Source organism: Camelina sativa, chromosome 11, assembly GCF_030686135.1.
Source record: "Camelina sativa cultivar CO46 ecotype springtype chromosome 11, ASM3068613v1".
Lineage (NCBI taxonomy): Eukaryota > Viridiplantae > Streptophyta > Magnoliopsida > Brassicales > Brassicaceae > Camelina > Camelina sativa.
This window is the reverse complement of record NC_141890.1, coordinates 11,156,821-11,169,182: the sequence shown is the minus strand read 5'-3', so window position 1 is coordinate 11,169,182 and position 12,362 is coordinate 11,156,821. Positions and strand designations below refer to the sequence as shown.

The window sequence follows — 12,362 nt, the reverse complement described above, 5'->3', positions numbered from 1 at the left end:
CCTAGGTCCGTACGGGATGACGGTTCTGTTTTTTCAACGGTTCTGGTCCTCTCTCAAGGGAGACTTGGTGGTTTTGGTTAGAGAGTTTTTTTGTACTGGGAGTTTTGATCCTCTGCTTAATGATACTAATATATGTCTCATTCCTAAATTTGATCGACCTTAGCGGATGGCGGAGTTTAGGCCGATCAGCCTTTGTAACGTTAGTTACAAAATTATTTCTAAAGTTTTGTGTTCTCGGCTGAAGCGTTTATTGCCCCTTTTGGTTTCAGAAACACAATCAGCCTTTGTTTCTGGTCGTTTAATTACAGATAATATTCTCATAGCTCAGGAGATGTTCCATGGGCTAAATACTAATCGTCGGTGTAATTCGGAATTTCTGGCTTTTAAAACGGATATGAGTAAGGCATATGATCGGGTTGAGTGGGATTTTTTGGAGGCGGTTATGGTCCAATTAGGATTTGATAGAAAATGGATTTCATGGATCATGTGGTGTGTTTCTTCAGTGTCGTATCAAGTTCTTCTAAATGGTCAGCCTCGTGGTTTTATTCGACCACAGAGGGGATTACGTCAAGGGGATCCTTTGTCACCATATTTATTTATACTTTGCACAGAGGTTTTGATAGAAAATATTAAAAAGGCTGAAAGGGAACAGAAATTAACGGGTATTTCCATTGCCCGTGGTAGTCCTACTGTTTCGCATTTGTTGTTCGCTGATGGTAGTTTATTCTTTTGTAAGGCAGAGGCAACTGAATGTAGGACAGTAATGGATATAATAGGTAACTATGGTAAAGCTTCAGGACAAGAAGTTAATCTGGAAAAATCCTCTATTATGTTAGGTAAAAATGTCTCGTCGGATATACGATCTCAGTTGAAATACGTTATTGGTATTTCTAAAGAGGGCGGCATCGATTCTTATTTGGGTATTCTTGAAAACCTGCAGGGTTCGAAAACTAAGGTTTTTACTTATGTAAAGGATCGATTGGATGATCGAGTAAATGGTTGGTCTGCAAAGCTTTTATCGAAAGGTGGCAAGGAAATTATGATCAAATCGGTGGCTTTGTCACTTCCAACACATGTTATGTCATGTTATAAATTGCCACAGGAGTTGACGTCTAAATTAACGAGTGCTATTTCCACCTTCTGGTGGAAGTCTAATGATAAGGCTCGAGGTTTACACTGGGTTTCTTGGGATAAATTATGCAAAGATAAAAGTGAAGGGGGTTTAGGTTTCTGAGCTCTGGAACAATTCAATGATGCCATGCTGGCCAAACAGTTTTGGCGGTTAATTCATAATCCGACATCTTTAATGGCTCGGGTGATGAAAGGAAGGTATTTCAGAAACAAACATCCTCTTTTGGCAAAGAAACCTAATAACCCTTCTTTTGCATGGCGGAGTATTTATTCAACTAAGGGGTTGGTGGAACAGGGAGCGCGATGAGCTGTAGGTTCTGGTTGTTCTATTTCGGTTTGGCGAGATCCATGGTTACCGGATATTCGTCCAAGACCAGAGAATGGTAGGGGGAGATTGCCGCTTCCGAGTTTGATGGTTAATCATTTAATTAATCCAGTTACGAAGGATTGGCATTTGCCTATTCTTGAGGATTTTTTTGATCCGGTGGATATACCACTTATTCAGAGTATGCCGGTCAGTAAAACTTATCAACCGAATAGATTATTATGGCACTATACTAAGTCAGGGAAATATTCGGTTAAGTCAGATTATCGGTTAGCCCGAGAATTAATTGCGGAAGTTGAGTTTGGGCCATCGTGTATGTCCCTGCGGGCTCAGTCCTGGAAAGTAGATGTCCCCCCGAAGATTCAACATTTTTTCTGGCAAATTGCCTCGGGTACCCTTCCCGTGTTAGAACGGCTTGCGCATCGGGGTGTCTGTTGTGATGCTTTGTGCAAGCGGTGTGACTTGGAGACGGAGACTATAAACCACGCACTGTTTGATTTTCCTTGGTCGCGATGTATTTGGGACTTGGTCCCGGTGTTGCTGGAACCAGGAGGTTTTCTGTATGCCTCTATCTATGCGAATTTAGATTTCATATTCTGGCGGGCGACTTCTCAATCTGGGGCTTCTGATTTCATTTCTCGCCTCCCCCTGGATTTTATGGTCACTTTGGAAATACAAGAATAAAAAGGTTTTCCAGGGCACTGAGTTAGAGCCAATTGAGATTTTAAATCAAGCGGCAACTGAGAAATTATTGTGGGAGAAAGCCAAATCTTATTCAGTGAGAAATCTGCAACCCCCCCCCCCCCCCCGCCCTTAGTGGAGGAGAGTGATTATTCTACCCGCTGCCAGGTTGATGGTTCATGGAAAGGTTCTGACCCTTTTCAGGGTTTGGGTTGGTGGTGTTGTAATGGTGAAGATTACACGCTTCTTTTGGGCGCACGGAGTGTCAGACGAGGCCTTACTCCCCTACACGCAGAATTACAAGCACTGATCTGGGCTTTGGAGTCTTTACTGGCGGCTGGAGTTGCTTGTCAGGCTTTCGAGACGGATTTTACAGAGCTAGTTGCGATGGTGCAGACGCCGGACGATTGGCCTGCTTTTTCAAATTTACTGGAGGATTTTTCGCAGCTCTGAACATGTGACCTTTCCTTCTCCCTAGTCAGGATTCCCCGCGAGCTCAACGCAAGGGCAGATTATCTTGCTCGGTCTTCGAGATCTTTATTTTCTGAATCTTTTTTTGTAAATTCTTATCCTTCTGTTTGGGCAATCAATTTAGAAGTACTTTTTTAATTATTAATGTTTGGTTGAAAAAATAATAATAATAATGATTAAAACATCAACATCTTTTGTTTGAATATTATAGCGTATTTGAAATTATATATATTTTTTAATCATGATTTATTGATAACAGAAGTGTTTTACTATACATTTTTATTGTGAACAAAAAAATGTTGGTCCATTGTATTTTTTTTTAAAAGTGTTTTTCCTAAGAAAGGTGAAATGCACGCCAAATTGTAAATTAAAAGCTCAAAACAAAAAGAGACAAAGTAGAACACATATAGCCATTTTACTTTCGCAATGAAAAAAGGTAGCCACTCCGATCCATTAAGTCTCCATTCAAAACCCATAGCTAGCCATTTAGTGAGAAAGTTTCGATCTAGAAATTAATAAAGTCGAACACATGGATATAGCCATTTACCAAGAACATGATAAATACTGTACTATAAAGAAGCCCTCCACTAAGTCTCGTTTCTCTAAATTACATCACAACAAGAAAATGTAGAGACGTAGTTCGAGCTCGAGTCCCTAGTAAAAATGAAATCTTTTTGAAAACTTTGGTTCCTCCCATGCCAGATTTCACACCCACCTGAGAACATATGAATAGAAAATGACGGATTGGGTTCTTCAAAGGGGGTTGTGGGTACGTTTCCATGAATGAATGTGAAATCTGGCATGGGTAGACTAATTTTTTTGGATTAATAGTTGGATTTCAATCTATACATTTATATAAAATTAAGTTATTACCATATATACCTAGGTTAGATCAGTCAAATCCGTCATAAATTCATCACTCCAACAATTTTAGAAGTCGCGATGTAGTAAGCCAGAGCTGGCCTAAGACTCTTTTTAGCAAGTCCATATGAAACCAAAATACCAGTGTTGGATTAGTCCAGTCGGTGACAACATTTTTCTCGAACAACAAGAAGATAGAAATGATGGTTATACATATTCAAATTCAAAACCGAAGGAACAATTACTAGAATTCTAGATTCAACATATATGCTTAAAGAAAATTAAAAGTAAAAGATTGAGACATTCATTTTAGAAAAATTAAAGTAGCATGCTCCAAATCAACTGTCTTTGGCTTTTCTTTTTCACTTTAGGCAAACAAAGTTGATGGGGGAGGGCCTCCTCTTTGTTCTTCTCATATTTGAGGCATCTCACTAATCTAACACCTAAAAACAAAAACGAATAAACTAAATTAAAAAGAGCCCATGAAATTACAAAAGATGGATAGATTTGGTTCAGATTTTCTCTAATAAATAAATGAAATATGGTATTCTTTATATGTCACACTTACCCACGCCAAGTATTTTCGTTGTTCAAACTCTTATTGATGTGTAAATAATAATGTAGGGAGAAAATTTGAAACTTTTGACATTAAAAAAAAATACTATTACAAGTTTATTACAATACCATAAATAAAGTATTAATCTTGATTGTTTTGTAGGTAATACTCGTTTTTGAATATCTTAATATCATGATGTTCAATTTGAAATCCAAATTATTAATCCACATACTATATTGAAGAGAGATGTATTCTTGCTAACCAATTTGTTGACAATGGTCAACTACAAGTCTATAATCATTATACAACCCGGAGTTACTTTATACATTTTAGATATATGTTTTTCTTACAAAACAATAGTTTCTTTTTAGACCATATACCATATTGATCAACAATTCAGCATTCCTAGTTTGTCTAATAAATCTGATGAGTCGTTTTCAAAGAAAACATATTAAACAAAAAAAACAGAAAAGGAGAAAATAATAATCGTAAAGGGAAGTTTACGAAATAATTCGACAATAATTGCAGATTGGTATGTACATATATATACTATAATAGTAATATCTTTTTGCAGGTTCATGGTGTGAAAATTTCGAGGAGATTTACGTGATGAAACAAAAACATTGGGTACAGAAACAGAATCCTTGACAGAGAAGTTATTAATTTCTTCTAAGAGAACAAAAAAACAAAAGTAGCTGCACAATTACCAAAGATTCTAGTTACTTTGGAGTTTGGTTTGTACTGGTTTAGTGGGTTGGACAAAGACAATGCATGACTTCTTAAATCTGATGGATTAGACTGTGGTTTTTATTTAATGAAAGTATGAAGCATATATAAAACGTTAGAATGACATAAAGGTACGATGTTTTATTTAGGGTAATTATATGATATATAGTTAGTACGTGATTCCACCCGAAACAAAACAAACAAATCAATTCATGCGTTTCGACCAAAATGATTAAACAGATGGAATTTAAATTTTAAAAGTAAAGTACTATTCGATATCATTAACATGTGATCTCATGTACGTTTGTTATTTCACTCAGAGATTAAACTGTAATCTAAAATATGTCAAATACTAGATTAGGACTCGTGCTAGAGCACAAATTGAAATTTGTTTTATTTATATTGTAATTTTTATATAAAATATAATTTATGTAATTGTTTTTAAAAGTTTTTTTGGATAAAACATTATGCAATAAAATCATATGTTAAATATGATGGCTTGAAAAAAACACATATTTTGTAAGTTTTATATTGTTAATGATTCTGGTTAAATTTTTATTTTATACAAAATTTGTATATTTTATATTTAACAAATAATTTTTTAATATGTTGTATTAGGTTATATATGTGAAGTTATTTCAACAATGTATATTTTACATCATAAGACATAATTTTGTAAATTTGGTTATTAAAAAGCGAGTTATTATATTACGAGTAATTTAATATACTGTTATAGTTTTTGTTTTAATATAGTTAGTTTCTTGAAATTCTTCCATATTATAGTGACATATTATTGACATTGCTATAACAAATCAATTTAGAGTGTTTATAGTTTCTAACTTTTATATCAAATTTCAATATATTAAAAAGATTTCAAAATAAATTATCTAAAGGTTATTATATTATATAAAATTATAAAATTCAACAAAAAAAATATAAAATTGAATTTAAGTTCAAATTTTGACCTGTTACTTAGTTAAATTCTTAATTCAATAGATATTATTTTTAAAGAATAATATTACTAAAGCTTGAATATTTTATAGATTGAACAATTTATATTTGTTTTAAAAAAATTCAACTTATAGTATATCCAGAAATAAAACTATTTTTTAATTATAATAAATTATATGATAATTTATTTGTTTCATAAAATAGACTCATATATAAAAATGAGAGGTGAAGTATGATGATAATTAACAAATTCATATGTTAAGTTAAATATCAAAAGATTTTATTTGATGAATAATTTAATAAAGGAAATTAATATGGTAAGTTAGATTATATGATTCTTTAGAATATTCTCTTTAAGATTTTCTGTATAACCTATTTGTAACCAATTAATTTATCAATTAATGTATAACCTATTTGTAACCAACTTATTAAAATTATATAATCTATAAAACAATGTTGTGTACTTCCGTTTTATTATAAAGGGGATTAGGATTTTGTATTGGATTGTGTGGAGTTAGTCAAGTTAATTAACCATGACGAGTGACTGATCTACTTTCTAACCTTTTTAATGAGTTTGGGTTGTCCTCTCTTATCTCTAATTTAAACCCTTGAACATATTTTAATTCATTTTTCTAAAAGTAGAATTGCTGATTCTGTGAAATTCTTAATCAGGTACTTAGGTTTTAATTTTATTTGGAGTTATCGAAAAATATAAAACCTAAAAATTCATCCAGTCAAGTTTTTGTTTTCCTTAAAATCTAGTGGACTAATGTTTATATATATGAAACCTAATTCATGTTATCCCAATAATTGGGAGACACGAAAGAAAACAAGAAAAAAAAAATCGATTCGAAAGATAAAGAGAAGGTAAAAAAAGGGCAAGAGGCACTAAACTTTAATACTTATATTTTTCTTATTTTCTCCATTAAAGAAAAAGCGATGATGTGTGTGTTCTCTCATCTTTTGTGAAAGTATATATATTGCTTTTGCTTTTCTCAAAAGCAAAAGACTCATCCAACAAAAACAAAAAAAAAAAAAACCTAAAGCTCAATCTAAAAGACGAAGAATGCATTGGATACTACAACTTCTTTTTCACTTTTCTTTCAAAATTTTAATTATGATTTTCTTCCAAGAAAAAATAAAAAAACGAGGCATGAAATAATCATTATCCTCTTCACTTACTAAGCCACTCACTATAAGCAGCAGCAACTCCAGAACATAGTGAGCCCCCAAAACATTAAAGCATGATGATGTCTAATGATGATGATCTTCCTCCATCCATTTCTCTAAAATTTTGGGATTTCTGCGAAGACTCTTCTTCTTCTCTTTCACTTCTCTGAACTTCAAGATTCGTGTCAGGACAAATTTTGTATTTGTGTATTCTTTTTTTTTTTTTTTTCTGATGTTACAATGGCAGACAAGATCTTCACTTTCTTCCTAATCTTGTCTTCAATCTCTCTGTTTTTCTCGTCTCTCCTTTGTTCTTCTTCTTCGACTTCACCTCTTAATCTCTCACTAATTAAACAAGCCAAAGTCCTTGTCTCTCTAAAGCAAAGCTTTGATTCCTATGATCCTTCTCTTGATTCTTGGAACATTCCAAATTTCAATTCTCTCTGTTCTTGGACCGGTGTTTCTTGTGACAACTTGAATCAGTCCATTACTCGTCTAGACATCTCTAATCTCAACATCTCCGGCACTCTCTCCCCGGTAATATCCCGTCTTTCGCCGTCTCTCGTTTTCCTCGACGTGTCTTCAAACAGTTTCGCCGGTGAGCTTCCTAAAGAGATCTATGATCTCTCGAGCCTCGAGGTGTTAAACATCTCTAGCAATGTTTTTGAAGGAGAGCTTGAGCCACGTGGGTTCACTCAAATGACTCAGCTTGTGGTTCTTGACACTTACGACAACAGCTTCAACGGCTCACTTCCTCTGAGTCTGACCAAACTCACTCGTCTCGAACACTTAGATCTCGGAGGAAACTACTTCGACGGTGAGATCCCTAGAAGCTACGGAGGTTTCTTGTGTCTCAAGTTTCTATCTTTATCTGGTAATGATCTCCGTGGGAGAATCCCTAGCGAGCTAGCGAACATCACCACTCTTCAACAGCTTTACTTAGGTTACTACAACGATTACCACGGCGGGATACCTGCAGATTTCGGGAAGTTGATCAATCTTGTTCATTTGGATTTAGCTAACTGCAGCTTGAAAGGATCAATTCCTGCAGAACTTGGGAATCTCAAGAACTTGGAGGTTCTGTTTCTTCAGACCAATGAGCTTACAGGCTTCATTCCTCGAGAGCTAGGGAACATGATAAGCCTCAAGACTCTTGATCTCTCCAACAACTTTCTAGAAGGAGAGATTCCTCTGGAGCTATCTGGTCTTCAAAAGCTTCAGTTGTTTAACCTATTCTTCAACAGATTACATGGCGAGATCCCTGAGTTCGTATCTCAGCTTCCTGATCTGCAAATACTCAAGCTTTGGCACAACAACTTCACCGGAAAGATTCCTCCTAAACTCGGATCAAACGGGCAGTTGATCGAGATCGACTTGTCTACCAATAAGCTCACAGGTTTGATCCCTGAGTCGCTCTGTTTCGGAAGAAGACTAAAGATTCTCATTCTCTTCAACAACTTCTTGTTCGGTCCTCTCCCTGAAGATCTTGGCCAATGCGAGCCGTTATGGAGATTTCGTCTCGGACAAAACTTTCTCACCAGTAGATTGCCAAAGGGGTTGATTTATTTGCCGAATCTTTCACTTCTTGAGCTTCAAAACAACTTCTTGACTGGAGAAATCCCTGAAGACGAGGCGGGAAATGAACGGTTTTCGAGCCTGACACAGATCAATCTATCCAATAACCGGTTGTCTGGACCGATTCCTGGTTCGATCAGAAACCTCAGGAGCCTTCAGATTCTTCTTCTCGGCTCTAACAGATTCACAGGACAGGTCCCTGGCGAAATCGGAAGTTTGAAGAGTCTTCTCAAGATTGACATGAGCAGAAACAACTTCTCAGGCAAGTTTCCTCCTGAGCTTGGTGATTGTATGTCACTCACATACTTAGATTTGAGCCATAACCAGATCTCTGGCCAGATTCCGGTTCAGATTTCGCAGATTCGGATTCTAAACTATCTGAATGTTTCTTGGAACTCCTTAAACCAAAGCCTTCCCGTCGAAATCGGATACATGAAGAGCTTAACATCAGCAGATTTCTCACACAACAACTTCTCCGGTTCAGTACCAACTTCAGGGCAATTCTCTTACTTCAACAACACGTCATTCCTCGGAAACCCTTTTCTCTGTGGGTTTTCGTCAAACCCTTGCAACGGTACCCAAAACCAATCTCAATCCCAGCTACTCAACCAGAAGAACGCAAAATCCCACGGTGAAATCTCCGCAAAATTCAAGTTGTTTTTCGGGTTAGGCCTACTAGGGTTTTTCTTGGTGTTCGTCGTTTTAGCTGTGGTCAAGAACCGGAGAATGAGACAGAACAATCCGAATCTATGGAAGCTCATAGGGTTCCAAAAGCTCGGATTCAGAAGCGAACACATTTTAGAATGTGTTAAAGGGAACCATGTGATTGGTAAAGGCGGTGCGGGGATTGTCTACAAAGGCGTAATGCCAAACGGAGAAGAGGTTGCAGTCAAGAAGCTCTTAACCATAACCAAAGGATCATCTCACGACAACGGTTTAGCAGCAGAGATTCAGACATTAGGTAGAATCCGACACAGAAACATAGTGAGATTGCTCGCTTTTTGTTCCAACAAAGACGTGAATCTCCTTGTTTACGAGTATATGCCTAATGGTAGCCTCGGAGAAGTCTTGCACGGGAAAGCTGGAGTGTTTTTAAAATGGGAAACACGGTTACAAATAGCGTTGGAGGCAGCAAAGGGGTTATGTTATCTTCACCATGATTGCTCGCCGCTTATAATTCACCGCGATGTGAAGTCAAACAACATCTTGTTGGGTCTTGAGTTTGAAGCTCATGTCGCTGATTTTGGGCTCGCTAAGTTTATGAGACAAGACAATGGAGCTTCAGAGTGTATGTCCTCGATCGCAGGCTCGTACGGCTACATTGCTCCAGGTACATGACTGATTCCCAAAACTATTTCCTTGTATAACACGTAACACTTAATTAAGGTCAAATGTTAACTTCTAGCTAAAACTCATGATTGACCTAAACCTATCCGTTTTTGTTGAATGCAGAATATGCATATACACTGAGGATAGATGAGAAGAGCGATGTGTACAGCTTTGGAGTAGTGTTATTGGAGCTGATTACGGGTCGAAAACCAGTAGATAACTTTGGGGAAGAAGGGATAGACATTGTGCAATGGTCAAAGATTCAGACGAACTGTAATAGACAAGGTGTGGTGAAGATCATTGACCAGAGATTGAGCAACGTGCCATTAGGAGAAGCCATGGAACTGTTCTTTGTCGCAATGCTATGTGTTCAAGAACATAGTGTTGAGAGACCGACCATGAGAGAGGTTGTCCAGATGATTTCTCAGGCTAAACAGCCCAATACTTTCTAAATGCAGTGGTGTTATATATATATATATAACTAAATATATATTTTTTTTTCTGTTTTATGTGTTTCATAGAGTTTTTTTTAGAACTGTAATGAGGGTTTGGTGATATGAAGGCAAAAAAGGGGTTAGGATTAAATCTTCGTGTCATAACATATCCGGTAAACCAGAGCTTTAGAGAAAAAAAAATGATGAATGATCTGAAAGATTATAAATAAAATTTTGATTCAATTTTCTATTAAATATCCTTTTAAGACATTAGTAACATACTGTCAGATTTATTTTTCCACACACACAAATGCTTATTTATTTTTATAGATATCAGATATCATATGCAGTATTTACATTATATGAACTATGTTGTTTTTAGTATCAAATCCGCAGATTCGATGTCACTGATTTTCTTAAGAAACTATAATCGCTGAAAATGTTATATATTCACGCAAAATTTTATAGTATTTTCAAATCAAATTTGCAATACTTAGATTTGCTTTTTGTTTCTTAAAAAAAAACACACACACCTAGTAGTTATCCCATGCTACGGACAGATTTAGTCTGTTTTTTGTTTTTAAGTTAAAATGTATTTTTTTTGTGTTTCTTCAGTTTCCATTTTATACATTATATTTTTAATTTATAGTCTATTATTATGACAACCCGTCCCGCGGATCCCATTAGCTCCCCGCTAATCGCTCAAACGGACCCCAAGTTGGCCCTACAGGGCATCAATCCTAACCCCTCACCGTGGAAATGGAACTATTCATCAAAATCCACCGGTAGATTATTGGTGCGCCAGACGTTTCTCGAACCTTAGTCCCCACCCTTTAACAACTTTTTCACAGGACAAGCTGTCACCAATTGACCTGGATTTGGATGAATAGTTTCTATCCATAGTGAAGGGTTAGGATCGATGCCCTGCAGGGCCAGCTTGGGTCCGTTGGGGTAGCTAGCGGTGGGTTAGTGGGGTCCGCGGAACGGGTTGTTACAATTACGGAATTGGAGATTTTGTGGTAGTAGTGAACATTTACCATAATATATATAACAAAATAATGAATTTTATAATGTTGTCTTATTGAATAAGAAAATGGTATTATTCATGATTATTTATTGAATTACAAAATGTAGTGAATCTTAGGAGGGGGTATTGGATGAGAGACTTTAATAGAATATAATTTAATTGAATTGAAGACATAATTTATAGATTTTCAAGTATTGTAAAAGAATTTCAAATCTTTCTTTTGGATTCCAACAATTATATTTTGCAACAAATTATTAGAATTGAATAGATATCAATTCTCATCAATCGCCATATTGTCTTCTTCCCCAATACCTACCCTAAAAACTCTTATCTTTCTCTTTCACCAATCCCCCTTACTCTACCCAGAATAGCATGGATTCACTTCAATTACAACAGCCTTAGAACTCTCAAGTTGCCCATTAAGCATAATACTAACAGATACAAAATTGACCAAAAATCAAAACTTAAACCTCTCCAAAAATTGACCATTTTAGGTAGGTAGAGATTCGTTGTAAAACAGGGATTGAACCAGCGAGTTAGTTGGTCTCTAGAAACAGAGTCTTGAGCATAGTGAAGTTCATGAATTCAAATGAGATTTCTCCGGTGAAGCTGTTAGAAACGAAATACCCTACGAATGTCACCAGAGATAACAACGCCGCCGAGACGTAAGGCCTAACTTGACACCGGTCCAATTACAAGTATGATTTTCCAGCAAAATGTATAGCTTCCGACGAGAGAACAGAGTGAGAGAGAAGAACTGCTCTCTCGGCGTTGTGATCTTGGGTTGATGGAAGAGGAAAAGAGAGGAGAACAATAATCTATCCAAATCTCGACCTAAAATCTGAGAATTTATCCTTCACAATTTACACTAGAATTTCTATTAAATTCTTATCAAATCACTTTGTCATAGAAAATTTCTTAATCGTGAATAACGCTTGCATTTAATAGAATTCAGAAATCAAGCAAATGAATAACACTAGAATTTAAAAGAATTTATAAAATAGAGAGTTGAATAACAATAGAATTTAACAATCTATTATATTCCCTTAAATTCACTCGCCCAATACCACCCCCTTAAAGTAATTGTCTTCTACAAATTGGACATGTTATTTTGCGACCTAACCA

At 35.8% G+C, this 12,362-nt stretch overlaps 1 protein-coding gene across 1 annotated transcript; it reads left to right on the top strand.

The window, feature by feature from the left end:
• Positions 1–6,871: 6,871 nt before the first annotated feature.
• LOC104723008 (leucine-rich repeat receptor-like serine/threonine-protein kinase BAM3) lies at positions 6,872–10,465 on the top strand. The gene is made up of 2 exons (XM_087473691.1): positions 6,872–9,777; positions 9,900–10,465. The coding sequence occupies exons 1-2, from the start codon at positions 7,113–7,115 to the stop codon at positions 10,226–10,228; spliced, it is 2,994 nt and encodes a 997-aa protein (XP_087329817.1). The 5' UTR covers positions 6,872–7,112; the 3' UTR covers positions 10,229–10,465.
• The last annotated feature ends 1,897 nt before the right edge of the window (positions 10,466–12,362 follow it).